Below are 26,542 nucleotides of genomic sequence, written 5' to 3'. Positions count from 1 at the left end.
TAAAAGCGCCATCCTCACTTTCCACTTTAGCTAGTAGCTAGTGACTCCAGTGAGAAGCTTCCAGGAAATAAAAAGCTAACAGAACAAGAGAGACAAGGGGCTCCTAAATCCAATCCCATCCCATGTCTCCAATTTCCCATCTAGGAGTTGATTGGTCTTTGTTTTGTCTTCTGGATGGTTAGGGTGCGCACGCCAAAGTAGGCTTTTAAGGGCATTTCACCCCACGCACGCCATGCAGAAAAAGACGTGAGAGACAATTTAAAATATCAGTATTGAATATCGTATCAGTCAGATGACTTTGATAATATGGTATTATATCGGACTAACCAATGTATTTTAGTACAATCCAATAGAGAAACGTATCGATAGTATCAAATACAGATACATATCGACTAGTATGGTATCGTATCGTAAGATACTTTAAACCTTCCTATTAAAAACTCTATTTTCTTGAATTTTTAATTCTTTTGAGCTAGACTAGCTTGCTTAGAGGGACATGTTGGTCTTCTTCGATCAGAATCTGGTCCAGTTTTAAACCAGCATCATAAGATCCTCAACCAAAGGGTCCAAAACTCATCCTATAAATAAGCGGTTCGTTTGATTTTTTTTGGTCTGACTGTTTCCCAAACAAGAAACTCTATTTTCAAATTTGACATATAAAATTGAAACCGGTTCGTGAGGGAGTGTAGGATTTACCTAGGTACCTGCACTTTTGTTTGTCCGAGATCTCATACATCTGCAACTCATGGTGGCTATAAATTAAGCAACGTAAATACTAAATAGCAAGTAATTAGTAACGTATCATCACCGCAAATAATGTCTTTAATGCGTTCACTAAATAATTCTAACGAAAGCATAAGCACTTACATAAGCATTAAAGTATACAACTCAAATCCATGAATCACATTAAACAGGTGCCTTATTCTTTTCCTTAGCAACAGTAATCAAAACTGTTGGATAGGCAAGCAACCTGGAGACTTTTATTGGATGAGGGTTTTAAAAATATGAAACAATTCAACCGATTGCGACTATATTCTATGCAGATCTTCACAATTCAGGCTCTTTTTGGAATCAATTATCATTCTCAATTATGAAATTTTATTATTATTTGAAATTGTTTGGCATCGATTATCAGTTATCTTTTTATTTAAAATAATAAAAAAACCTCTAAAATCCATAATAGACTTTTTGTATATTATGGATTATGATGAGAATTTCATTCTCTTTATTTATATAAAGGTTTACTTAAAATATTATAGTTAAGATGAGGGTAAAATATCAATAAACATTCTTTTATAAAAAATCATATTTTTTTTTCTTTCTCTTTTTCTCTTTTCTCACTTGTTCATTATCATTTTCTAACAATTTTTTATTTTGACATATCAAACTTATTTTTCATTCCATAATTTATTTTTGACAAAATTCACCAAACTATTTTTCATTTTTGACCAATAATGAATTCTTGTACTTATTTCCTTTAAATAGACATAATAGAAAATGAGAATTGATACCAAAAGGAGCCTTATAAGACAATTCAAATAAAAATCCAAAATTTTATTATGGCCCCAACCATTGATACAATTCATAGAATAAGAACTGCAAGCTGAAAGCATTCTCACCACCGGGGGAGAGAGACATTTTTCCTAAGGAAGATGGAACTGACACTGGTTTTGAAGCAGAGATTTGAAGGTGTAACTACAAGACTTCTTCAATGCATGCGAGTCGAGAGGGGACTGCGGAAATGACACCAGATCTTATTTTCTTACCGATTCATACAAATAACCATTCTAAAAACAATGATTATGTCTTATCGTGACAACAAAAGTAACCAAAAAGGAAAGAAAGGAAAAAAAGAGAGACCCAAGAGTTAAAAGAGAAGCAAAACTTCGGATTTTGTTTCAATCCGGACCAATATCAGATCCATTTTTTACAAGGAAATGGACCATCCATTTCTTTGTAGATGTGTTGACATGTGTCTCAACATTATATCAAATGATAGAAATTCATTTACAGGTCACATCAATCAATTCTTTGATGTGACTTATAAATGAATTTCAACTATTTGATGTGATGTTAGGACACGTGTCACACATATACAAAGAAATGGGGTCTTCTTGTCAAGGACTTGATAAATTTCTGTTTCAATCCTGCACAATAAACGTGCAGAATTGTTCAGCCCAAAATAGTGCAGTTGTTGGGTCGAAATCTAGAAAATTTCGACCGTGAAAAACCAAGTGGTCAAAATCAAAATCTCAATTTGACAACTGTAATTTCCACCAATCGTGCCCTGTTCATTTATAGCGCAAGATTACGACTTTCAAAGGTCAGTGATAGCAGCTCCCATCCATGACAACTATTAGGGGTTCCAAGACACTACTCCCAACGATAAAAGGAGAAACATCTAAGAGTTATCTCAAGAATTAATTCATTTTTATATTCCTCAAAGTATTAACATGGTACGTACCTCGGTGCATATACTTCGACACAACATCCCCATTTTGAAGCATTACCATTTAACCTACTATTGTACTGAAACAACAAAGCTTTATACACTATTAATCCCTCCCTTCCTTCCATAGCCTGAAAGTTAAAAAAAAAAAAAAAAAAAAAAAAAAAAAATCAAAAAGGGTTAAGAAAATGAACCATAGACACTGTAGTTACACTATATTGATTAATGAGCTTTTTTACAATAGTCCACCACCATTAAAGTGTTAAGTGTCATGTTCACAATTACATGTAATAACAGTAGTACGCCATCCTAAACCAAAAAGCATATTTGTACAATCATTAGTGATGTTACATACCATCCTGAACCGTCTACTTAAGGTGTCTGCAAGTAGTCCACCTTTGCGTCACTACCACCATGCATATGCTTATGCCATTTCGCAGGATTCCAAGGTAACACCTCAGAGCAAGCGACACCTTTGTCCTGAGAAAACATGCAATATAAGAAAACAATAACTTAGTAGGTTTATTCACTAATCTATCAAGAGGGCAGGCCTCAGTGAAATGGTGAGGTTGCTTCATTGTGACCAACTAGTCATGGGTTTGAGTCTGGAAACAGCATATCTGCACAAAGGATGTTTAAGGCAGCATCCATTATGACCCTTACCCACACCCTGCATTGGCAGGAGCCTCAGATATTGGGTACCATTTCTTATTCCCCAGTAAAAATCTCTACCAGAAACAACATTAGACATGGGTGCAAAAAGCATACACTGGTGATAGGGCAAACTAGGATTTGCCTTTGACCGGGCCAACCAGGTACTGTGATGAGCACAGGTCGCATCAACCCACGACCACAAGAACAGCTTGGATAATTGTCCTCCAAAACAACTAAGCTTCTATTTTCCGTAGTATCCTGTTGAACAACATGCTGATCATTCAGAAACGACTGAAGGTGGGACGTTTACCATGGTAAAATAATAAAGACCTTGTGATCAAAGATTATTAGATAATATTAAATATAATAGACACTATTGACAACCTTTTCAGCACTCACTGTAGGATTACGATGCCCACCAAGTGCCTCCCCGACGGCATCGAGTATTTGGGCTGGGCTCAGTCCTGCATTAATGAGGTGCTCAACCATTACCTTCACAGCAGCATTACATCCTTCGTGTGACCTCAGTGTGAACGTATCTTCCTCTGGGACAAGCTCATGGTTGTGTTTTTCCACAAATTTGTCCACAATGAAACCACTGGGAATTGCTTTAATCCGCATAAGTGCCTCACATCCCACTCTAACCTCTGGCCTTTGCTTTACTACCTTCCCTCTCTGTCGTTTGTCATTCTTTTGCTTAAAACCTGCTTTATGGCACACATACAACCGTGATAATAGCTCACCTTTACCATCGGTCTTCTTTGTCCTTGACCGGTATAGCTTCTGCTTCCTAATACCAAAGCCTGTCAACCTTGCATACTCATCATAGAATTGGAAGGCCTGATCCTCATCAGTAAACTCCAAACCAACATAAGGAACCCTTGAGGTTGGATTGGCTACTAAAATTTCACTGTTACTGGTATTGATACCCTCATTACTAGCTGCATCTACGTGTTGCTTTTCTACTTCATCTACCACCTCCTCTACGGTTTCATCATCTAATTTGTCACCCATTTCAAAAGCCTTAGAATTTTCACCCTTACCTACTACTTCCATCCCAAGTGACACAGTGTTATCAATTGGAATGTACTCTTCACCTCCATTATTTTCCTTGCCTGATGCTTGGATAATATCAGTCTCCATGGTTACTCACATGTCAGTCTGACCAACATAACCATAAATGCTCCCTGCAAACTCAAATCAAATGTCGTAACTGATATAATTCCTGTTCTTAATTTTACAATTCCATTCCTTACATGCTACCTAAGTAATAGAAAATTCTACACACCTAAAATGAAATTAAAGGGAGGACCAGATATTTTTGTTGCTGACCTCTGTCCATGAAGTCCAAGCAACTCTCATCCATTGTCTTTTACTCTTCTGGTTCTCTGACAAAGGTACTGTCAATGGTACACTTGTTAAATTGGTATGTAATATGTACAAGCTGAAACAAAATCAGCAAATATAAGCTGTTAAAGTTGTGTTAAAAAAATAAAATAGACTTCAGAGTATGAAAATGACTGCAAACTACAATTAAATTCTAGATTTTAATTCAATAATGACACCAAAAGAGACTTAGCAAATCGACTGGGTACATGATTTCTATAAAAATCCCAAATTATGCACCTATTCTCACCAAGATCATGTATTACTTGCTTTTGTCTAGCAGAAATAAGCATGAAGGCTACAAAGTAAAAAGGAAGAAAGAGAGAGATGGCTGATGACAATGGCATGAAGGTTGCATCATCCTTCTCTACTGGAAAGGCAGGTTGCATCTTCAGCCAGTACCCAGGTTGTGGAGAAGCAAGACCAGCTTGCCCTCATCTGGAAGTGTTGCACATTCCTCCTCATCTGGGTACATGATTTCTATAAAAATCCCAAATTATGCACCTATTCTCACCAAGATCATGTATTACTTGCTTTTGTCTAGCAGAAATAAGCATGAAGGCTACAAAGTAAAAAGGAAGAAAGAGAGAGATGGCTGATGACAATGGCATGAAGGTTGCATCATCCTTCTCTACTGGAAAGGCAGGTTGCATCTTCAGCCAGTACCCAGGTTGTGGAGAAGCAAGACCAGCTTGCCCTCATCTGGAAGTGTTGCACATTCCTCCTTCATACTTGAAAGACCAATTGTTGAGTAAAGTTGGGGGGGGGGGTCGGGAGGGAGGAAAGAAGACTTGGGATTGAGAGGCCAGCCAGGACAATCAGGGAATGGAGGAGGCGGAAGAAGAGGAGTTAGAGAGAGGTTATTCCTAAAACCCTTCTTCTGCCATGATAAATTGACACAGAGAAAGACAAAGACAAGGAAGATCAAGAAGTGTGAAGAGTCGTAAGACAACGTAGATCTTCGGTAGCTGCAACTCTTCTTTAATCAATAACACTAACAGATCATATAAATCTCCAGTTGTTTGAAATATGATCTGCTTTATGTATTTTTTCTACAGGAAATGTTGCCTCAGTGCACCTTGTATCATAAACAAACAAAAGTACTTTAACTCCAATTCTGCAAATTAGAAGATTCTTATCCCACTGACACAAGAGGGTTCACTCTTCACCATGGGTGAATAAAAACTTGGCTCTACATTATAATGGGTGGCTTTATGGATGGGTATGCAAGCCTGCTCAAAACTCCATAATTAACTTCTACAGCAACTTCCAAAAATGTCTTTGGGGCACCCTATGAAAGTACAAACTTATCCCGCACCTACCAATATTCCAATTTCCAACACTCATTAGTGTCACAGTTGATGGATCACGCATATGACCTAACAGGACTCCTGTTCCTTGAATATAGCCGACTTTTCCCATGTATATGTATGTGTGCGTGTGTGTGTGTTGTGCCTACATACTTTTTGAAAAAAAGATACTGGTCGTCTGCCTCTAAAGCTGGACACTACATTCACTCTCCTGAGTCCTGACCACAATTGCCTGGCTCATTTCATAATATTGACTAATGACTTCAAAGTATTTAAATTCACTACAGCATCAATTCCCCTTGCCTTGTTACAGTGGACCAACTAAGTTTGGCTGTCTAATGAGCTTCCCTGACACACCAATATACCACATTCACTGTTGAGAAAAAAATATTATTTTAACTACATGATCATGAGCATTTGTCATAAGAAAAGCCAGCAAAAATAGCACTTTGCATGGGTAGAGCTGCAAATTCCATTACTCTTGGAACCTTACACATGAGCTCTCAAAAATGACAACTCAACTGAACACAGCACTTTCCACTAGTGGATCTTCTTTCCCCAATCAACTCGAGTCAAACTCATACTTATCACCAATCATAAACCATGCAAGTCTTTGCTCCTCCTACGTCCACAATCAGACTTCAAGGCTGGTGCTCTCAGTTCAACCCTATTCAGCAGAACATAAGAATAATGATGAGGACTGTATGACAGAAAATTAATTTACAAGGGCAAGTATGGATTCTCAATAAAATGTTATAAATTTAGTTAAGAAAGAAGGATAGAAAGTTGACGTATGAAAAACCAAAGGATTTCGGCATGTATGTCAAAAACCAGAAAACAGGCTCATTACACCCAGCAGTAAGCAAAAGCTACTGAGATAGCGTATATTACTGTGCTCAAGGGACAGAATGGATATTAAAATTGTCATTATACTCTACATATCCTTCTCAGTATTTTGATATTAGTTAGCCATGTTTCTATCCGTCGCAGGAAAAGTCGGAAGTTGTTTAGTTGCATTCTGTACAAAGATATTTGGAATTTCTGATGCAAGATGAAGTGTAATCTTTCTTTTAATGACCAAGTGTAAACAGGTTCAACTCTGGAAACAGCACCCTAGCAAGAGCATTGGTAAGGCTGCATAAATTATGACACCCCAGAACCCTGAGTGGTGGAAGCCTCATGCATTGGGTGTGCCTTTTTCAATCTTTCTTTCAACAAATCTAATGAAAATTTCAGCTTTTAAACCATTTATAATATCTCTGATTACTTGCACAATAAAGAACTCAAGTAATTTATAAGATTCACTTTATTCATATATATCATGTGATGTATGACTATCTTAGAATTAGAAATACATGTGGGCATACAGGCAGTTGGCACTATTTTCATTCCAGTCCAAGTACCACTTCACTTGAAAGAGAGATCAACCCAGCAGTTTTGAGAACCACCAGCTTGGTTTGGTTACTACCTTGATTTAAAACCTAATAGGAAAAGACAAAGACACACCTATGGAGAATCAAGCCTTGAACCTATTAGTTAGGATGAGAAACATGAACCACTAGGCCAGCGCATGGTGTTGGTATAATGGAGGTTAATTTTATATTTATTTATCTCCAATTTACATTTTTACTTTCTAATGGACTGATTCTTTTAATTATACTTTTTAACTGTGGTTTGATCAGTCAAACACCTCTGAGTTGGTGCCAGGGCCTTTTCAGTTCGATGTCCAGTTCCGTTTTGAAGACTACAAGTATGACTAGCATGCAGTCAGTCAAGTCTGAGAACACAAGTTGGGTAATTTCCTATTCAGCACAATATAGCCACTTACAATGACACGATGCAGCACATTAATAAACGATAGTTTAGAAAGTACTCATAAAGTTCATGCACACTAATGGGCTTCTCTAAATTCAATTACATTATTTGAGGCAATAAAGAACAACCATTTTAAGTCATCAGTATTACTTAAGTTGGTGAAAAAGCCTTGGCATAATGGTGAAGTTGTGCTGTTGCTGCCTGTTGGTTGTGGGTTCAAAACTTGGAAACAGCATTTCCTGGGGAGCAGAAGCAAGGGGTAAGGCTGCGTACATTTACCCCTCCCAGACCCTGCATATGTTTGCTTCGTGCACTAGGACGCTCTTCCTTTTTGTTTCATTAAGTTGTAACAAGTTCATGCAAACTAGAGTAGAAGACAAAAAACTTATTCAGCTAACGTACAAAAAGGTTCATGAAGTCCAAAGTTGGTTCATAGAACTCTTTGCAACTAGGTGGGCAACATACATCCAATATAAATATCAACACAGCATATATGCAAATCATTCGCCATTGAGAAATGGGGAACTGTCAACCATTAACCATGTCTTGGATACATCATGTCTTAGCAAAATGGGTCGTAATATTTTTTTTTGGAAAAAAGGAGACTTTATATTAATAGAAATAAATAGAGTACATACAATAATACAGGATTAGATTCTAAAGAACCTACAACCTTGCTGCTCTTCTACAACATATTGCGAGAGCTGAGTAGGCAAAGAGAGAGGATTCAACAAAATTTCTTGGTTTGCCGTTGCCAATCTAGCTAAATAATCTGCGCACCTATTAGTCTCCCTAACTCCATGCACCAAAATACACTCCTGAAACAAAGATCTCAAGATGATCCAACACATTAATCCAAAAAAAACAGGGTCGTAATACAGAGCAACAACACATTCATTCAATGCAAGCATACTCAAGATGATCCCACAGTTTAGCCATTCCCTGACAAGCCTGCAAAGCATTTGATGCTTCCACTCAAGCCAATATTTCTTGCATCACAAGTCGGTGGTGAATCACTTCATGTCAGTTCCAACTATAACCTCCTGTTCAGCCATAACTCTCAGGTAATGGGACGAATTAAAAACTATTCCTTCACACAACTGAGATGTATTCCAACCATGGTCAAATAACCCTAATTTGGTTCTCTCTTTTTCCTTTATCCCTTAATTTTTCACCTTTGACTGATTTAGGCAGCGGAGGATTCACCCAGAACCAATGGTCACCCTTTATGTTTATTCTTGTAGCTGCAGTTGCAGGTCCGTCCATCTGACGGCCAGCATCACCCCATAGTTTTTCCTCATAACTAGAAAACTTTAAGGATCTCCACCAGGAAAACAAGAAGCTTTAATTTTTAAAGTAATAGAAGAATGCTCCTTTTCAAGTTTGGAGAGAGATTTTACTTAAAAGTTCTTCATCCTAAATTGGTATTCTTTATATATGTTCACATACCTATCGTCCATAATAACAAAATTTACTTCTCCCTGTTTGTTCTTACTAATACTCTTATGACTCAAGAGGTGAGGAGAATGACAAGTGGACAGTCATGGTGGCCACCCACATGAATAAATGAGAGAGACGTTGACCCGTGAACTTAGGGGCACATACAACAGAACTTAGGTAAGAGTTCGATTAAAGAATTGCCTAATTAGTTAGGCATGGTTATATATATACATGGGAGGGCGATAGGATGGGAAGCCATTATGTTCTTTGTTTTCAGTTTCTGTAAATTCTAGGGGTTAGAAGCAGTAGAATTCTTTTTCTTGTAGTAAATTGTTAATGAAGTATTCAATTGTCATCAATATATTTTTTTCAATCTTGTTAACTACTCAATAAATACCACTCGATGTTTGGAACAGGGGTCTTACCAACAATTTAATTCTGATAAGTTCTCAGCGCATAAATTAAATTAAAACGATGAAATGATTGTATCCATGAACACTATGTTCGCAGCTAAGACGATCGAGCAGCATATTTCTGGCGAAAATAGCAATAATAAGGAAACCATCTTTGAAATCGAGCATCCAATTTCCTTGAAATTAAAGTAAGGGAAGAGAACAACTCTTAAAACTGTTGAAGTAAAATAGAAGGCAATGCATTATGCAGATTGAAGAATGTGTAGTCGCTTCAACACTACCTGTTAAGAAAACCCAAAAGTAAAAACCGAACTTCTTAGTCTTGGATTAACAGAAAGCATACCAGAGATGAAGCTTTATCGTTTGATAGGCTTAAAGAATCTTTAGGTGTTAACTTGGAGAATCCTCTGCAACTCTACGTACTGTAGTCAAATTTAGAGGGCGGGAGAAGAAAAATGTGTGCGCTGCTAAGTGTCCACGGTGCTACATCTCAGCAAGCTATAAACGAGAGAGGAGGGCAGTACAGGTTACCAAGAGGCCGAGACTCCAGGGTTTCAACCAAACAGACCCTGTAGTCAAATTCATTTCCGTGAGGATAATTTTGTTTGGTATGATTTCTATTTCAGAAACTATTTTTTTTTTTGGTAAATATTTCAGAAACCATTTTCCTGGGAGATTTTTATCGATTTTCATTAAAAATTAAAAATAGGCGTGAACCTTCTTAAAATCTTGAAAAAAAAAAGTTTATTAATAATCTTTAATTTTCTTGCGGGAGATTAATAATCTTTAATTAAAAGTTAAACCGCATCTTTTCGAAATCAATTGTCGTTTTTTTGGCCAAGTAAATCAATTGTCTGATTTTTACCAAAAAAAAAAAAATAAAATCAATTGTCTGATTAAACCCTAGAAATTCCTTATTTGTGATAATAAATTAAATAAATTAATAAATAAAAAGGAAGAGCAAACGGAGCATAAACCGACTATAAAATATCTGACCCCAATCAAACCCAGAGTTCCGTCCTCTTTTCCCGCCTTTCTCGAATTGGCTGCAAGTAGCTTCAGAATGGAGATCTCAGAAGAAGTCGAAGCGTTCAAGAACTTCCTCGTTCGCTACCACTCGGAAGACATTCGTTCCATAGTTCTCTCCCAAGATCCTATGCTTCACTACCCTCTATGCATAGAGTAAGCAAGGGTTAATCTACATTTTCTCCTTTTCCGCCTTCTTTCTTGTTTCGCTTGTTTGATATCGTTGCGTTGATCTGGTTAATCGATTATCGTAATATCAGTTTTGCAGAGCTAACGCAAGATAATCATCAGCTCTCGCATCTCCTATTCTCTCAACCAACGCGCTTCTTGCCTCTTTTCAACAAAGCGGCTTATCTGGTTCAGGTATTCAAGTTTTTTGGAGATACTGTTGCCTTCCAATCTGATAAACTGACTGCCAACTTTGAATGTGTTAACGGCAGAAAGATGTTTTGGTTGCCCTTAAGGGTTGGGACGATGCAAGTATTAAGGGATTCGTGCATGTTCGCATCAATATCAGTGGTTCACCTTTGGAATTCCCTGGTTCGTTCTTACATGTGGCATGATTTATTAGTTAATTGCTTCATATGTTTTTTGTTTGTTTGATTTGTGGTTGTTTGGTTGTATGCAGAAACCTTTCCGAGCATTGGGCGGGTCAGAGTGAAGCACCGGGGAGTTCTTCTCACTCTCAAAGGGACAGTCATCAGGTCGGGTTCGGTAAAAATGATAGAAGGAGAACGGAAATACATGTGTCGAAGATGCAAGTTCAGGTGATTCTTCTTTTATGTATTTCCCGTCGTAGTCTTTTTTGTTTATGATCCTGTTCTACATTCATCGTTTTATTTCTCATCAGTAGGCAGTTCGATTTTCATTTTCCTCTTTAATGTCTTTTGTTCATGGTCCTGTTAACATTCATCGTTTTATTTCTCATCAATAGGCATTTCGACTTTCATTTCCGCTTTAATGTTGCAAATTTAGAACGTTGGTTTGTTTTCAAGCATAGAAGACTTACTCGTCAAACAATAGCTTGCTATTTGATTACCCGTTTATTTATCAGATTTTCATGGAATTTTTGTTTTATGCTGAGTTTCTAATTATTCTCTGGCAACAAAGTCACTTTTCAACTTGTCATGGTTCCCAGAGCATGGTTAAGGGCTTATTAGTTTACTGATTTGCTGTCTTTGCTTTTGAAGTTTGTAAATTATTGCATTTTCTTATGGACCTGGATGGTATATCCTCATTATTGGTATGGAGTGAGGATCTACCTTGTGCAGTCCATTCTGAAGGTGCAATATAGTTTCCCAATTGAAACAAGTCTGAATGTTCATTTGAACAAAATAGCTTCCAAACCGAAGTGTATTTCCACAAACTGAAGAGGTTATGTCTTATCTGATTTGATTGGAGGGGATGCATATTGGATCATACGACATGACTGGTCTTTGGATTGGCTTTGTTTTTAGGTTTGATGTTCATCCTGAACTGGAGAGTGGAAATGCCATAAAGCTTCCATCATCTTGCCCCTCCGAGGTCTATTTTTTTCCCACCACCATGCTATGCCATGCATCAGTTGCTTATCAATACTCTTTCGTTTAAACATTGATGGTATAAAAAATGATGACAACAGATGAAAGCGACTATTGTATTGCTACTGGTTATGTTGCTATCATACCGCATGCTTTTATTTCCCCTTTTTCTTTTTGCAAACTGCATATTTTGTGGATTATAGATGGAAACTCAATGTAACAATCAAACCATCAACTGTGATGTGTCATGTGTGAGATCTGAAAACAAATCAAACCTATTCATCTTTTTTGTTGTGCTTTACTTTCCATCTTAAATTTACTGCTTTTCCTTTACATTTTGAAATACTTCCTCTAGGAATCTTCATTTTACACATGAATAGTTGTTAAATGCCTTGCAAATTTTATCCTTTTTTAGAGGGTGCTAATTGGAACAATGGAGGTAATTTGCTGTTTTACTTCTCTTCTTGTGTTACTATGTGCTTTAGTGCCTCCCATTGATGTTTTTGTATTCTCTACCAGGGGACTAGATCATGTGAAGGCACTAGTTTTGAATTTATAGAAGGCAGTATTGTTTGCCACGACTATCAGGAAGTCAAAATCCAAGAGAGCACACAGGTTCTGGGTGTTGGATCCATACCTCGTTCAATTTCTGTTGTTTTGAAGGATGATCTAGTTGACCTTGTCAAAGCTGGAGGTAGTACATCTTGGAAGCTCCTCCTTGGCTCTTTATTAATCCTATCGTTGTGGAATTTTCTGTGTCTTTGGCTAAATACTGCCTAAGAGCATCCATCATTGGGGTGTGCTGTAGCTACTCTATGATTTTTAATAGTTTAAGAGTTTAATCATGGCACAGGAAAAAGATCTTTAAATGAAACTGATAAGCCACTGGTTTCACAAGCATACACTTGTGGTGGTGTTCAGCAAACTGCTGGGTTGTTAGGCCAGCGGTTACATAAAAATAAATAAAGAGAATAAGCAGTTATTTATATGTAACTAAGGAGAATAAGGGTACAGGTGGAGGGCACTGATTGGGGGTAGACCAAGGAGTTTGGCTATACAACTCAGAAATGGGCAGGGAGAGAGAATGGGTTGGTCTTTTGCTTTCAAGAAATTACTTCAGTTCTCTCTTCTTTCTGGGGAGTGGGGGTGGGTTGTCAATGGTACAATAGATGTCTCATGGAGGCCTCAAAATCAAATCAAAGAAATAAAAAAAGGGAAACCCTGCAAAATAAAAGAAGAAAAAGAAAACTGCTGTATCCTAGAAAATACTTAAGCAGAAAATAATTGTTGCAAAGCCCCTCAAAACCCTACCCCTCTTCAACTCACTAGGCAACAAAAGGCTTTGAGAAAAATACACAGTAGATGTCAAGTGCCATACAAAACAATAGTTAGCAACATTAAGCAAGATCTTTATTTTGATGGTATCATCTGATTTCCGATGGATAGAATGCATTTGTGTATCCATTAAACTTGTCTTGGCCTATATCTTTCAATGTATTCCTTTGACATATTTTACTAACGTCTTGATTTATCCAGATAATGTGATTGTCACTGGGGTTTTGACTGCAAAGTGGTCCTCTGATTTAAAGGATGTCCGCTGTGATCTTGACCCAATATTAGTTGCTAATCATGTCAGGTAAATAGAATTTTGTTTTATTTGGTGTAGGGAAACAACACTAGGGAACTTTTTAACCACATGCTGGTAACCACACTGTCCACTTCAATATACTTTTTGCTTTCTTAGGGCAGAAAGCATGGTTACTCACTTTATTAGTTGCTAACCGGGATTAGTCTTGCTATTCCTAGCAACATCTGAGGGGAAGAAGAAGCACTTACATCTATTAGCTACCTCTCTCTCTCTCTCTCTCTCTCTCCCCCCATAGGTTTGTCTCTATGTGCTTCCACTATACATTTGCTTTTTCCAGGAGAACAAATGAACTGAAGTCGGAGATAGATATACCTGACAATGTTGCCAATAAATTTAAGCAGTTTTGGACAGAATTCAGAGATACTCCATTGAAAGGTACTATAACGCATTGTAATTGTTTTGTCACCCTTCATCTGGTGGCCAGTACTGTTTTTTAGCTGAATAATGATTCTGTAAAGCAGTGAAAATTTAATGCAGGAAGAAATGCAATTCTCCGGGGTATTTGTCCACAAGTTTTTGGACTTTTCACAGTAAAGCTTGCAGGTAAATTGGTATATCATATAATTTTTCTTGATGTTCATTTTGAAAGTTGAAATTGCATTCCTATTGTTGCAAGGAAAATGTGAGCGGTCTAACCTTCAAATCACCGCTTGAATTGATGTGCTAATGAAGCACATTTTGTTTCTTCTGGATCTGACAACTCCATCTTTTGTGATGTTCAACCTGTAGTTGCCTTAACTCTGATTGGAGGTGTACAACATATTGATGGTTCTGGTACAAAGGTTCGTGGAGAGTCTCACTTGCTTCTGGTTGGCGACCCTGGTAATTCTTTTATATCATAAAAGACAAAGTGTGGTCTTTTTATTCTAAATATCAGCTTTAATTCAGTGTGTAGGCAAGACTGTGACAAGTCATCTAGACACTTCAGTCTGCACCTTGTTCATGAAAGCATATTTTGATGTTTTAAGGTTTAGGAAGAATGGTCCTGCATCTTTGATCTTTTGAAGCTTAAATGTTGGAAACTTCTACTGAAAAGAGCCCTCATATTTAAATTGTTCAGTTCTTGACAAGAGGAGAGAATAATCATTTTATATGATGTCCATTAGATGCATTTATTTTACAGTTCCTGTTTGTTCTGTCTAGTGGTGGTTGATCTGCGTTTTGCCAATATTCATTTATTATTATTTTTTGGTTGAAATTTAAATTCCTGTAATGTTTCATTATTTACTGGTTGGCTCCATTATATGATACAGTAAATGTTTTTGATTTCTTTTCTTTTCTTGAGGATGGTGCTTATTTCATATCAACAATCTTGCAGGCACTGGGAAGTCCCAGTTTTTGAAATTTGCTGCCAAACTGAGCAACCGGTCTGTTATTACTACTGGGTTGGGAAGCACTGCTGCTGGATTAACTGTTACTGCAGTCAAAGATGGAGGTTTAGTTTGTAATTTTTTCTGATCCAGTATTATGAATTTTGATTTGCTTTGTGGTTATTCTAATGTGTTCTACTTATTAAAGAAGAGGGGAAAAGGAAAGTAAGAGTTCTCATGAATTCTGGCCACCTTTTATGGTATGATATAATTTGTGCATATGCACCTCAAGTAGGACTAGATGAAAGCCTAAAGCTAGAATTTTGGAAAAATATGGGTGGATTACTGCAAGGAATTCATCAAGGAGAAAAGATTATCATAGGAGGTGATTTAAATGGACATATTGGAAAAGATCAAAGAGGATATGAGAGTGTTCATGGAGGTTATGGTTTTGGAGAAAGGAATGGCGAGGGGATTTCAATTTTGGATTTTGCTACTGCTTTTGATCTATCTATTATAAATACTTACTTCAAAAAGAGAGATGAGCATTTAATTACTTTCAAAAGTGGACAGCATAGAAGCCAAATAGATTTCTTCCTAACTAGAAGGACTGATAGATTGTTGTGCAAGAATTGCAAGGTGATACCGGGGGAAAGCTTAACTGCACAACATAGACTTGTGGTCTTGGATATGTGCTTAGTCCCAAGAACACATAAAAGGTCTAAGGTAAACTATCCCAGAATAAGATGGTGGAATTTGAAAGGAGAGTACTCTAAATCCTTCGTTAATGAAGTAGTCAAACAAGGAAAATGGGATTTTAAAGGGGATACCAATGCAATGTGGAATGAGATGGCTATGTGTATTAAGAAGGTGGCTAAAGATGTTCTAGGTGAATCAAAAGGAAAGATCCATTCTTATAGAGAGACGTGGTGGTGGGATAGTGAGGTTCAAGCTGCCATTAGGAATAAAAAAGCTAGTTTTAAGACATGGCAAAGAACTAAGGATGTTGAGGATCTTCAAAGGTATAGGTTAGATAGAAATGAAGCTAAGAAAATTGCAGGAAAAGCAAGGGAAAGGAAGTATGAAGAGTTATACAATAAGTTGGGCACAAAGGAAGGGGAAAAAAATCTATTTATAAGATAGCTAAGATGAGGGATAGGAAGAGTAGAGATCTTGACCATGTTAGATGTATTAAAAATGGAGATGGTAAAGTATTTGTTTGTGAGGAGGATATTAAGAAAAGATGGGAAACTTATTTCTCTAGTTTACTAAATGAGCATTCTTCAAGCACTTATGTTTCGGACGATTACACTTTTCACCAAGGCACTGGTGTCCGAACTTATATACGTAGAATTTCGATGTCCGAAGTTAAAGAAGCTTTAAGGAGGATGAAACTCGACAAGACACAAGGTCTTGATGAAATCCCAATTGAAGTATGGAAGAGCTTAAGAACCCATGGACTAGTTTGGTTGACTAAGTTGTTTAATAAGATTATGAGCACAGGGAAAATGCCAGATGATTGGAGGAGAAGTGTTGTGGTTCCAATTTACAAAAATAAAGGAGATATTCAAAGTTGTAATAACTATAGAGGCATTAAATTGATGAGCCATACGATGAAATTATGGGAGAGAATAATTGAAACCCGGTTGAGACACTTAACTACAGTTACGGAGAACCAATTTGGGTTTATGCCGAGAAGATCTACAATGGAGGCTATTTACTTAGTTAGGAGACTTATGGAAAGGTATAGAAAATGTAGGAAAGACCTTCATATGGTATTTATTGACCTAGAAAAAGCTTATGATAGAGTCCCTAGAGTGTTAATTTGGCGAGTACTAGAGAAAAGAAGTGTTGCAAGTAAATATGTAGATATAGTTAAGGATATGTATGATGGTTCGGTGACTAGTGTTAGAACAGTGGGGGGAAAAAGTAATGAATTCCCAATAACAGTTGGGCTACATCAAGGGTCAACTTTAAGCCCATATCTATTTGCACTGGTAATGGATGAATTAACCAAAGACATTCAAGATGAGGTCCCCTGGTGTATGCTTTTTGCGGATGATATTGTGTTGATTGATGAGACTCAAGTGGGGATTAATACCAAATTAGAATCATGGAGAGTAGCTTTGGAATCAAAAGGCTTTAAACTTAGTAGATCGAAGACATAATATATAGTTTGTAACTTTAGTCATGATCGGGCAGATGATGAAGTGGTGATACTTGACGATAAAGAGATTCCTCAGGGTGATTGTTTTAGGTACCTAGGTTCAATCTTAAGTAAAAGAGGTGATTTAGAAGATGAGGTTTCCCAAAGAATTAAAATAGGGTGGATGAAGTGGAGAGGTGCATCCGGGGTCTTATGTGATCGGCGTATTCCATTGAAGCTTAAAGGAAAATTTTATAGGACCGTTGTCCGACCAGCTATGATGTACGGTGCAGAGTGTTGGGCTGTTAAAAAGAATCATATAGATAAACTCAGTGTAGTAGAAATAAGAATGCTAAGATGGATGAGTGGCAAAACTAGGATGGATAAGATAAGAAACGATCATATTAGAGTTGGTCTGGGAGTTGCTCCCATAAGTGATAAGCTTAGAGAAAGTCGTTTGAGGTGGCACGACCACGTTCAACGGAGACCTATAAATGCTCCTGTTCGGAGAAGTGATATAATCCATATTGAAGGAACTAGAAGAGCTAGGGGTAGACCTAAGATAACCTTAGGAGAAGTGGTGAGAAAGGATATGTATAGCTTAGGCCTTGTATCTAGCATGGCCTTGAACATAACCGATTGGAGGGCAAGAATCCATTTAGCCGACCTCATTTAGTTGGGAAAAGGCTTATTGTTGTTGTTGTTGTTTTATGGTATGATAATATTGAGTTTTTTGAACTCTATCTTGTACTTCTCTCACGTGTACGTAATAAATATAGGGCATTGTGAAGCATGGGATTAGGACAAAGAATCTACTAGAAATGAATGAGAAATAATATTGAGATTTTGTGGGTCCTTTTAACCTAACAGCCTGTGAGGATTATAGGAATTTCTCTAAATAATATAAACCTATCTTGTGCAATTGGATATAGATTATGGAACTTTTATATATATATATATATATATATATATATATATATATATATATATATATCCTTTTTTAATGGCATTCTATCTGAATTTTACAAGGAAGTATTTTAATTGGTGGACCTTTTGAAGATCAGTAACTAAAAACTAACTACTGGGCGATAAAAGGTTTTAAATGGTTTTTTGGGAAGAGGGTCCAGGTATTGGAATTGTCGGTGAAAGAATAAGATATATCGATATAACTTAATAGATATAGGATAAACACATAAAGTGGAAGAAATATAGAAAAATGGGAGGCACGCAGATAGAATTGCATGATCCTTGAAGCACCATAGATGGAAAAGTATTTTTGTGAGGTAGCTAGTTTGAGAACCAATATTTGATGAGTATAAAGATTTAATGTTGTTGCTTGCCATTTGATTTAGGCACAAGGTTGTGTAAATTTATCTTCTATACTTGAATAAACACTTCTTCTAGTTTTTTTGTAGATTGTAGTCCTTACTTTTAGGGAATGTTCTCTTGTACAATTTTAGTTTATCCATTACATCATTCCAAGTGTCCCGAGGCCGAAAACTAGAAATGGTTATTGTTATTGATGCCATGTTAACCAAAGCAAACAAACTCGCTGCACCTCTTTGGGTGTCTTGTCTATCTTGTGCATGGACATTGCACTCATAGAATTGCATGTCCTTGAAGCACCATAGATGGAAAAGTATTTTTGTGAGGTAGCTAGTTTGAGAACCAATATTTGATGAGTATAAAGATTTAATGTTGTTGCTTGCCATTTGATTTAGGCACAAGGTTGTGTAAATTTATCTTCTATACTTGAATAAACACTTCTTCTAGTTTTTTTTGTAGATTGTAGTCCTTACTTTTAGGGAATGTTCTCTTGTACAATTTTAGTTTATCCATTACATCATTCCAAGTGTCACTGAGGACCGAAAACTAGAAAAATGGTTATTGTTATTGATGCCATGTTAAACCAAAAGCAAACAAACTCAAGCTGCACCTCTTTGGGTGATACATTGTACTATCTATGTAGCAATGGACATAATAAGCACTCAACTGTGGCACAATTAGTTCAAATGCCGGCAGAATGCCTTGAAATATTCCATTCTTGCAGCAGCCACTGCTTTGAGTCCTGTTCCTCTGCAATTTCTTGCCCCATATTGAGGTTGCATTGTGGGTGAATTTTTCCTTGATAATGTAATGCACATGTCAATACTCAATGATGATCTTGGTAAACAGACAGCAGTGGTGATTCCTTGTTAGCATATTGGTTTTACCCCTAATGCCTAACCATGGGCTCTCAGACAAAGAAAACAAGACAACTAATGACACCACGCCTTTAGAAAATTAGAAGGGGGGGGGAAAGCAAAGAAAGAAGGAATTACAAGCTAGGCAAGAATTAGCCAAAAACAAGGACATTGGGCCCAATTGGACCAGAGAGAAACCTAATCTTCTCTCTCTATTCTTTTTTCTTCTTCTTTCCAGCTGATATAAAGTCAACTAAAAAGTCGTAATACACTTGGTAATGCCCTTTATTAATATGTTTGCTTCTCCTTCATCCATTACGATTAAAGGCATACAAAGTGGTTAGATTATCAGTATTGAGAATATCCGTTGAGACATCCTTATCGCACAACAAAGAAAGGTTCTCCTTTCAAGAAATAGGCTGACTGCAGTTGGAGAAGATGGGAGAATGAGTTACAATGAAGGGGATAGCCAAACATTTGAGAAAATTGGATACCCTTCAATCAGAAGGATGAACCGGCTTGGATAATGAAGAGGAAGTGGCGATCGACTGAGGATGGGGGAAGGGGAGGGTTAAATTAGGTAGAAGTGATAGAGGTGGGTTGTAGGCTAGGTTGAAGAGAGGTGGGGGGTCTTGGGTTGAAAAGTCAATGGGGTTAGGAGGTTTGAGTTGATGGCTATAGTGGGTCTGGGACAAAAGGAGGAGAGCGATAGGTTGAGAAGAGGGGTTGGCTTGGGCCGGTGGAGGGTGGGCCTGGGTTGGGACTTGGGAGAGAGGGGGAGGAGTGGTGGAAAGCGAATGGGTTAGGGGAACAGAAGCGGTTTGGTGGGCTGGGTGGGGGCAGGGTTTGGGAAATCGAAAAAATCTAAAGAGGAGAGGGGGTGAGGGGCTTGGGTGGGCCAGACAAGGTATGGTTGGGGGGGGGAGAGTCCGGAGACTAGGCTTAGGGAGGTGAGGTAGCTCGTTGGTGGGAATTTTGGCCTTGGGGGTCAGATAAAGCAAGGGAAGCAGGTCCTAACATTGGTAAGGGAGCTGCAACACCAATTGGAGGAAGGCCACCTCCATCATTAGCAAGAGCAAGAGTGAACTCAGCTGTAGTGGTCAGACTTGCAGGCAACAACAATCTCAGTCGAAGCAGGTCAGTGGTGACTGAAGAGGGAGCTTCGTTGGAGGGAGCTCTGCGAAGTGGAGAGACTCAAGGTCTGCCTGGTCATGGGAGTTTGCAGAGTGGTGCACAATGGTGTCCTTGACCAAGAGGTGCTCGATCGAAGGGTTCTAATCATCAGCAGTAGGAAGAATAACAACTTTAGACCTGCTTCTCGACGATCATTATGGTAGACTACGATTTGACCTGTGGCGTGACTCTGGAACCTTATGTCTTCATCTTCCTCAGTGTTTGTCCATAATATAGTTGGAGGGGGCCATATATTGACAAGCACTAGCTATTGCAGGCATTAGATGCAGCAAAGGTCCATTGGCAATAGGGGCTTGAGAAGAAGACCACCAGAAGTCTAAAGATGCAGCAGAGACAATTGCAGTGGCGAAGTCATGGGTTGGTTCCCCTTTACAGGATGAAGTTGCATGTCCAAACAGCTTATAGTGAACACAATGCGTGGGCAGCCAATCGTATTTCATAGATTGTACAAATACATATCTAAATCTTCAATGGAGACAATGGTGGGTGGAGGAGCTACCACAGAGATGTTGACTCAAACCCTAGCATAGGAGAACCTCTTCTCCATTTGTAGGGTGCAAGCTTCCGAATAAAGGGGGGGGGTCCTAGAATCGAGCCAATTTTACAGAGACAGTCTTTGTTCCGGAATTGCAAGGGCAAGTTAAGGAGGGTGATCCATAGATGTAGCTAGTTGAAGTGATCTTGTGGTACTTGGTATAGGTCATCAAGGATGGGATGAACAGGATAAGGAGTTGCATATTGGTTAACATTTTTTAATAAGTCATAATGTATAGAATGAAATATTTTTGATCTGTCTGATCTGACTATCAATTTAGTGTCAATTTGACTTGTTACTTTATTGTGTCAACTAAAATATTGCTTGGATTCACAAGTTTTAATATAGAACTGTATACTGTTTCATCCACAGTCAAGCGTTATTTATTTTGTTCATAAAAACGTGTTGTTTATTGAACTTACTAGACAGTTGATCTTACATACTGGAGAAATCTCCAGGGGAATGGATGCTAGAGGCTGGAGCGCTTGTTTTGGCTGATGGTGGGCTTTGTTGCATAGATGAATTTGATAGGTACTTGAATGAAAATACTGGCATGAAACACACCCACTATTGCTTTATATATCATGTCTAGATTTAGCATCTGTGACTTACCTGGGGACAGCACTTTTCCATTTTAAAGTAATGTTACATGGATTCCTCCCCACACCACCCCCTTTATTAGTTTGGTTACACTTTAGGTGCTGTATTTGGTTGCTAAAATTATTGTATTTCCTCAATAGCTATGGCTTGTCAATACCTTAGTCGTTAGTGTATGGTTTTTTACATCCATGATTGATGCATCTTTCTGCTTTTACAAGTTGAAAGTGTCAGGATTCCTATAGTCACAAATTGACTTTTAATATGCGTGCAAATTAAATCATTAAACAGAATGTGAAAATTGCATCTAATAGTGTATACATGATAGAATTGGATGCATAGTTAGGGATTGATTAGATCATTATCTAAAGATTGTATGACCTAGTCCCTTAGCATATCAAAGCATAGGTATATAAGTTTTGTGAGAGGTGACCTTGTTTAGTCAATTAGTCCTACCTAATCTTGCTTATACATGCAGCATTTAGGAACATATATCATATATGCTATCATTAGGATGTATCATAAATTAACTATAGTCCTCCTTCATGTTTAGATCATTCTCTAAGATAGGCCATATATGATTAGAATTTGTCACAAACTAACTGCAGTCTTCATCTTAAGAAGAATTTCACTGTTTATGTATCCTATCCTAAAGTGGACTGTCAAAGAAAAGAAAGCTATCCCTCGAATATGCCTCCATGTCCTTTAATTTGGGCTTGGGGGGGGGGGGTGAAAAGCTCTTTGCTAAATCTCACTGAAAAGACATTCCATGATTGCATAAGATACATTGTTAAACATTATTTAAGTTTTTTGGAGATTTTAGTAGGAAAATACTTTAAGTCAAGTCTCATGGAAAACATTATTTAGGTCATTCTGAGATTTTGGAAAATGCTGAGGAAAATGATCCATATGACATAAGTCCTTGTAGTGTAAAGGATCCACTGTTGTAATATAACTCACTCATTTACAGTTCCGACCCTTGTGGGCCACTGATTTGGCAAGAGCTTGGTTGTTCTGGGGACTTGATTTACATGCCTGCTCATATTCCCAGCACTGCCTTTATTATTTTTGCCTTATGCAAGCCCGTTACGGCCCTTGGATTCTCCCATTAATAATGTCTATAGCCAACTTGGAACCAGACTGGATGCCAGCAAACCTTTTGATATACAGATCCTCTAGCCTTCATAGATTGCTTTCATCTCATAACTATTGCACTCTTTGAGATTTAAACCCTATACCTGTTATATTTAATTACTACTCTTGAACATTAGGCTACAATTGTTGGGGAAAAAGAGGTCGAGTATTTTTCCCACCTGTGAATAGTGTTATGTGGGGCCCTTGTGAATAGTACCTTTGTAGGACCCACGTGAATGGTGACCATGTGAACAGTATCAAAATAATGCCGCAAATAATACAAACACAAGATGCACGTGGTTCGGCTATGCTTACATCCACGGGACAACTAGGAGTTTCTTCACTATGAGAATGATAACAATACAAGAAGGTATCCGATTTTGGATATAGGGATTGGGTTTGGTGTAAATCCAAGTGTATTTCTTGTACTGTTATCATTCTTATAGTAAAGAAACTCCTAGTTGTACCGTGGACATAGGCATAGCCAAACCACATATATCTTGTGTTTGTATTCTTTGTGATATTATTTTGATACTGCTCATGTGGTCAGTATTCACGTGGGTCCTACAAATGTACTACTCACGAGGGCCCATATAGCACTACTCACAACACAAACAATATTGAGACTACCTTTCTCTCTCTCTAGGTGTTCTCTCCCCTGTGTTGTATTGTCACAAACAACTCAACCCTCGGAACACTTTCTCCTTGATGTGTTCTCTGGCTGCTTGTTCCTTCCTTAAGCAAACCTCCTCTCCCTATTTATTGAACCGGAGAGGTGGTTGAGACTGCGAAGAAAAAAACTCACGATTTTCAACTCTCCTCAACTTCTTCTTCTCATTTATCTCTTTTTGTCTTTTATCAATTAATTCTCTTCGGTGGAGATAAGAACATAAGGAGATACAAAGAGTCTACCAAAAAAAAAAAACAAGGAGATACAAATAGAGAGAGAACTCTCTCTCTTCAAAAGTCAACATAAGTGGCTGCCCCCTCATTTAATGCATTGACAAATGCATTCAATGATAAATGCAATGTACTTATCAAAATTCGGAGTGTCCTCTTATGAGGAGGAGCCACAACAACAATGCAATTTACTTTTTGTAATCATATTATCAGGAAGAAGGTAAACAATATGATTTTGCTTGGCAAAAACACAGGCCTTACAAATTTTGGAATAATATTGCGTTTTTTAAATAAACTAGGAAACTCGGAAGATGAAGTACTAAGAGGTGGATGGCCAAAATGCTTATGCCACTGATTTAACTCTGATAAAGTGGAAGCACAGGTATCCAACTGACAAACCTGAAGATGAAGCACAGATGTAATAGAGACACTGTTCTCTAGGAGGTATAGTCCATCTATCAACCTACCATTGCCAATCTAGGACCTTTTTATTCATCTATGATCTTGGCTATTTGCTCCTTGTTGATCTCCTATCACTCTAGGACTACATCATGGGCACTCCCATATGTTTTTAAACCAGCATATAAAAAATTTGTATAATTTTCCTTTTTTCTGAATGAATATAGCTGTCTAACTTAATAATGATGTTATTTGAACTTTGTCTTATGGATCGGTTCAAGCCTCTGAATTAAAAGAAGTCCTTTCCCAACAGAGTGACCTACCAATGGGCCTGGATGAGAAAAAAATGGGAGTCAGTAGACTGTCGAGTGGTCTCTAAAATAAAACCAGCTGGGTTTAGTCCACCTCCATGGTCAACATTTTTCGTATTTTTTCAAACTGAAGACTTAAAAAAAATGGTTTCAGTATTGCTGCTCTTTATTTTTCTCTCTGTTGATGAAGATGGAAGAGGCTTCTATTGGAGGATTTGGAAACTTAAATCATTACTTAAATCCTAATGGCCATCTTTATTTTGCATTTTACCCAACCTATCCCTCTTTATATCCTTCAGATCCAATTTTAATATTTTGGTTGTCTAGTGGCAATTGGATAGGATAAATAAACAATCCATATTATTATATGGTACTACAACAATTTGTAATTGGAATAGATCTGCAGCACATGAATGCTCACTCAATAGAGCTAGACAATTGATATAGAATATTTTGCCCATATTCTTGATGCTTCAGATGTGTGATATGAAACTAATTCTCAGCTTTATTCATTTGATAGCATGCGTGAACATGATAGGGCAACCATACATGAAGCCATGGAACAACAAACTATCAGCGTTGCAAAGGTATCCTAGAAGGCTTTTTTGTTGTTGGGTGAATTATCCTAGAGTGACTTCTTAAAAACTGTATATGAATTTTGTTGGTGAAGTGACTTCTTTATGAATGTCTTGCTTGCATAGGTTGTCTTCATAGAAAATTGATCTTTTCTTCAAGATACCTGGTTTAAATTCAGAATTCTGGGCACTTCCTTTTCACAAATTCTGCCATCAGAAGTAGGTCTGGATGACCCTTGGGAGCTGAGGACCCCTCTAGATTTAATTTTTGGGCTCCAGTAATGACCCCTTATGTGATTAACCAAGTTTTCTCTTTTTTTCTTTTTCCTCATTATTAGTTTACATGTTATCTGAGGTCAATCCTGAAGAGTGCTAAATTTAGTTTTTTTAGTGATCTACTTCATCGTACCACTACTATGTCTTGTGTATTGATATTGATCTCCTTCGCAAGTCTCTGTTACACTTAAAGGTGGTGATTTCACCCCCTTTTATGCTGGTTTTTTTGTTCAACTGCAACCTAGGCATTGGTCAATCACTTTTTGGAAGGATTGATTGAATATAATGCCACATTGATTGATTACTTCTCTATTTGAGGCTTTTCGTAAGGTTGACGGTTGATTTTTGTTAAACTTAGTCCATGATTAGCAGTCGATTTTTTGGCGAAGATGTGCTTAATACTTCTCATTGGTCTACTATTTCTTGGTCAGGGTTTTTTCAAAGATCAACTGCTGTTTAGTTCATTAGACTTTTTCAACTTTTTGGTTTGTGTTTTGGTGGAGATCTACTTTTGTTTTGTTTAGTGGGATGCTAGAATCCAAGCCTTTGAATACTCTGATGTATCCAAATATGAGGCTTACATCTGAAAGTGGTGCTATTGTAGATGTTGAGAAGTATCAAAAGTTGGTTGGTAAGCACCTCAAGACAGCTCCAGCCTATGTGCTCTAGTATACTCTTAACCATGGGCATAAACTTATTTAAGGCTTTTGTGATATTGATTGGGCAGGATCTCTTATTAATGTATTGTTAGGTAAACTATTGGTGTTTGTACTTTTGTTGAAGGTAACCTTTTATCTTAGAAGAGCAAGAAATAGACTTTTGTGGCTAGATCTAGCATGGAGACCAATATCAAGCCCTGGTGCATGTCACCTACGAGTTCATGTGGGTGATGCAATTGTTGAGTAGGCTTAGGCTTGAAAAGGCATCCGCAAACACTGTGGTGGTGATAAGCAAGCTTCTTTTCACATTGCATCAAACCCAGCTTTAGAATGAAAAATATTGAGGTGGATTGCCACCTTGTTTGGAAAAGCTATTGCAAGGTGCTTTATGTATAAGTCATGTTTGCACATGAAAATATCTTGTTGATATTTCTTTTGAGTTGAATAGAATGGTAGTAGAGTTGATTAGATTTGTGAAAGTTGGGGATGTTATCAGTTGAAGAATGTGACCAATAGTTATGTTATTTATGATGTATTGTGCCCTTGATAGGGTTATGTCATTGTATATTGAATGAAATGAGAGTATCAACATGGATCAAAGTCTTGGTATCAAGGGTAGTTTTACCAGCTAGAAATCAAGATATGACCGAGATGGGATGAAA

The 26,542-nt window shown here is 37.6% G+C and overlaps 2 protein-coding genes across 15 annotated transcripts in view; one reads left to right on the top strand and one right to left on the bottom strand.

Moving 5' to 3' along the window:
* Window positions 1-2,280: 2,280 nt before the first annotated feature.
* LOC149026671 (uncharacterized) lies at window positions 2,281-10,002 on the bottom strand. Of its 10 annotated transcripts, none has more exons than XM_089155223.1 (7): window positions 9,811-10,002; window positions 6,293-6,466; window positions 4,392-4,503; window positions 3,503-4,290; window positions 3,218-3,361; window positions 2,805-2,929; window positions 2,281-2,580 (listed from the first exon to the last, which is right to left on the bottom strand). In XM_089155223.1, exons 4-6 carry the CDS (start codon window positions 4,244-4,246, stop codon window positions 2,822-2,824), a joined length of 996 nt encoding a protein of 331 aa, XP_089011349.1. In that variant the 5' UTR covers window positions 4,247-4,290; window positions 4,392-4,503; window positions 6,293-6,466; window positions 9,811-10,002; the 3' UTR covers window positions 2,281-2,580; window positions 2,805-2,821. The 10 variants fall into 10 exon arrangements, with proteins under 10 accessions (XP_089011349.1, XP_089011316.1, XP_089011342.1 ...); XM_089155190.1 differs by having other exon boundaries at window positions 2,282-2,580; window positions 3,488-4,290; window positions 4,436-4,547; window positions 6,288-6,466; XM_089155216.1 differs by having other exon boundaries at window positions 2,282-2,580; window positions 3,488-4,290; window positions 4,436-4,503; window positions 6,288-6,466.
* Window positions 10,003-10,479: 477 nt separating this feature from the next.
* The window catches only part of MCM9 (minichromosome maintenance 9), a 35,525-nt gene continuing 19,462 nt past the window's right edge, over window positions 10,480-26,542 (top strand). For 4 of the 5 annotated variants that reach the window (XM_089155128.1, XM_089155114.1, XM_089155121.1 and 1 more), the window contains exons 1-13: window positions 10,480-10,649; window positions 10,754-10,856; window positions 10,934-11,033; window positions 11,122-11,260; window positions 11,951-12,017; window positions 12,533-12,707; window positions 13,550-13,649; window positions 13,939-14,036; window positions 14,139-14,204; window positions 14,391-14,483; window positions 14,980-15,105; window positions 21,488-21,560; window positions 24,891-24,957. In XM_089155128.1, the coding sequence (XP_089011254.1) occupies window positions 10,531-10,649; window positions 10,754-10,856; window positions 10,934-11,033; window positions 11,122-11,260; window positions 11,951-12,017; window positions 12,533-12,707; window positions 13,550-13,649; window positions 13,939-14,036; window positions 14,139-14,204; window positions 14,391-14,483; window positions 14,980-15,105; window positions 21,488-21,560; window positions 24,891-24,957 (1,326 nt within the window). In that variant the 5' untranslated portion in view covers window positions 10,480-10,530. The remainder of the gene's footprint in view (window positions 10,650-10,753; window positions 10,857-10,933; window positions 11,034-11,121; window positions 11,261-11,950; window positions 12,018-12,532; window positions 12,708-13,549; window positions 13,650-13,938; window positions 14,037-14,138; window positions 14,205-14,390; window positions 14,484-14,979; window positions 15,106-21,487; window positions 21,561-24,890; window positions 24,958-26,542) is intronic. The other variant, XM_089155137.1, reaches the window with a different exon arrangement.

The sequence above is a fragment of the Hakea prostrata genome, chromosome 1 (assembly GCF_041222555.1).
Source record: "Hakea prostrata isolate BN-2017 chromosome 1, UWA_Hpros_2, whole genome shotgun sequence".
Taxonomy (NCBI): domain Eukaryota; kingdom Viridiplantae; phylum Streptophyta; class Magnoliopsida; order Proteales; family Proteaceae; genus Hakea; species Hakea prostrata.
The sequence above is the reverse complement of the archived record's forward strand: the minus strand, read 5'-3'. Positions and strand labels throughout refer to the sequence as shown.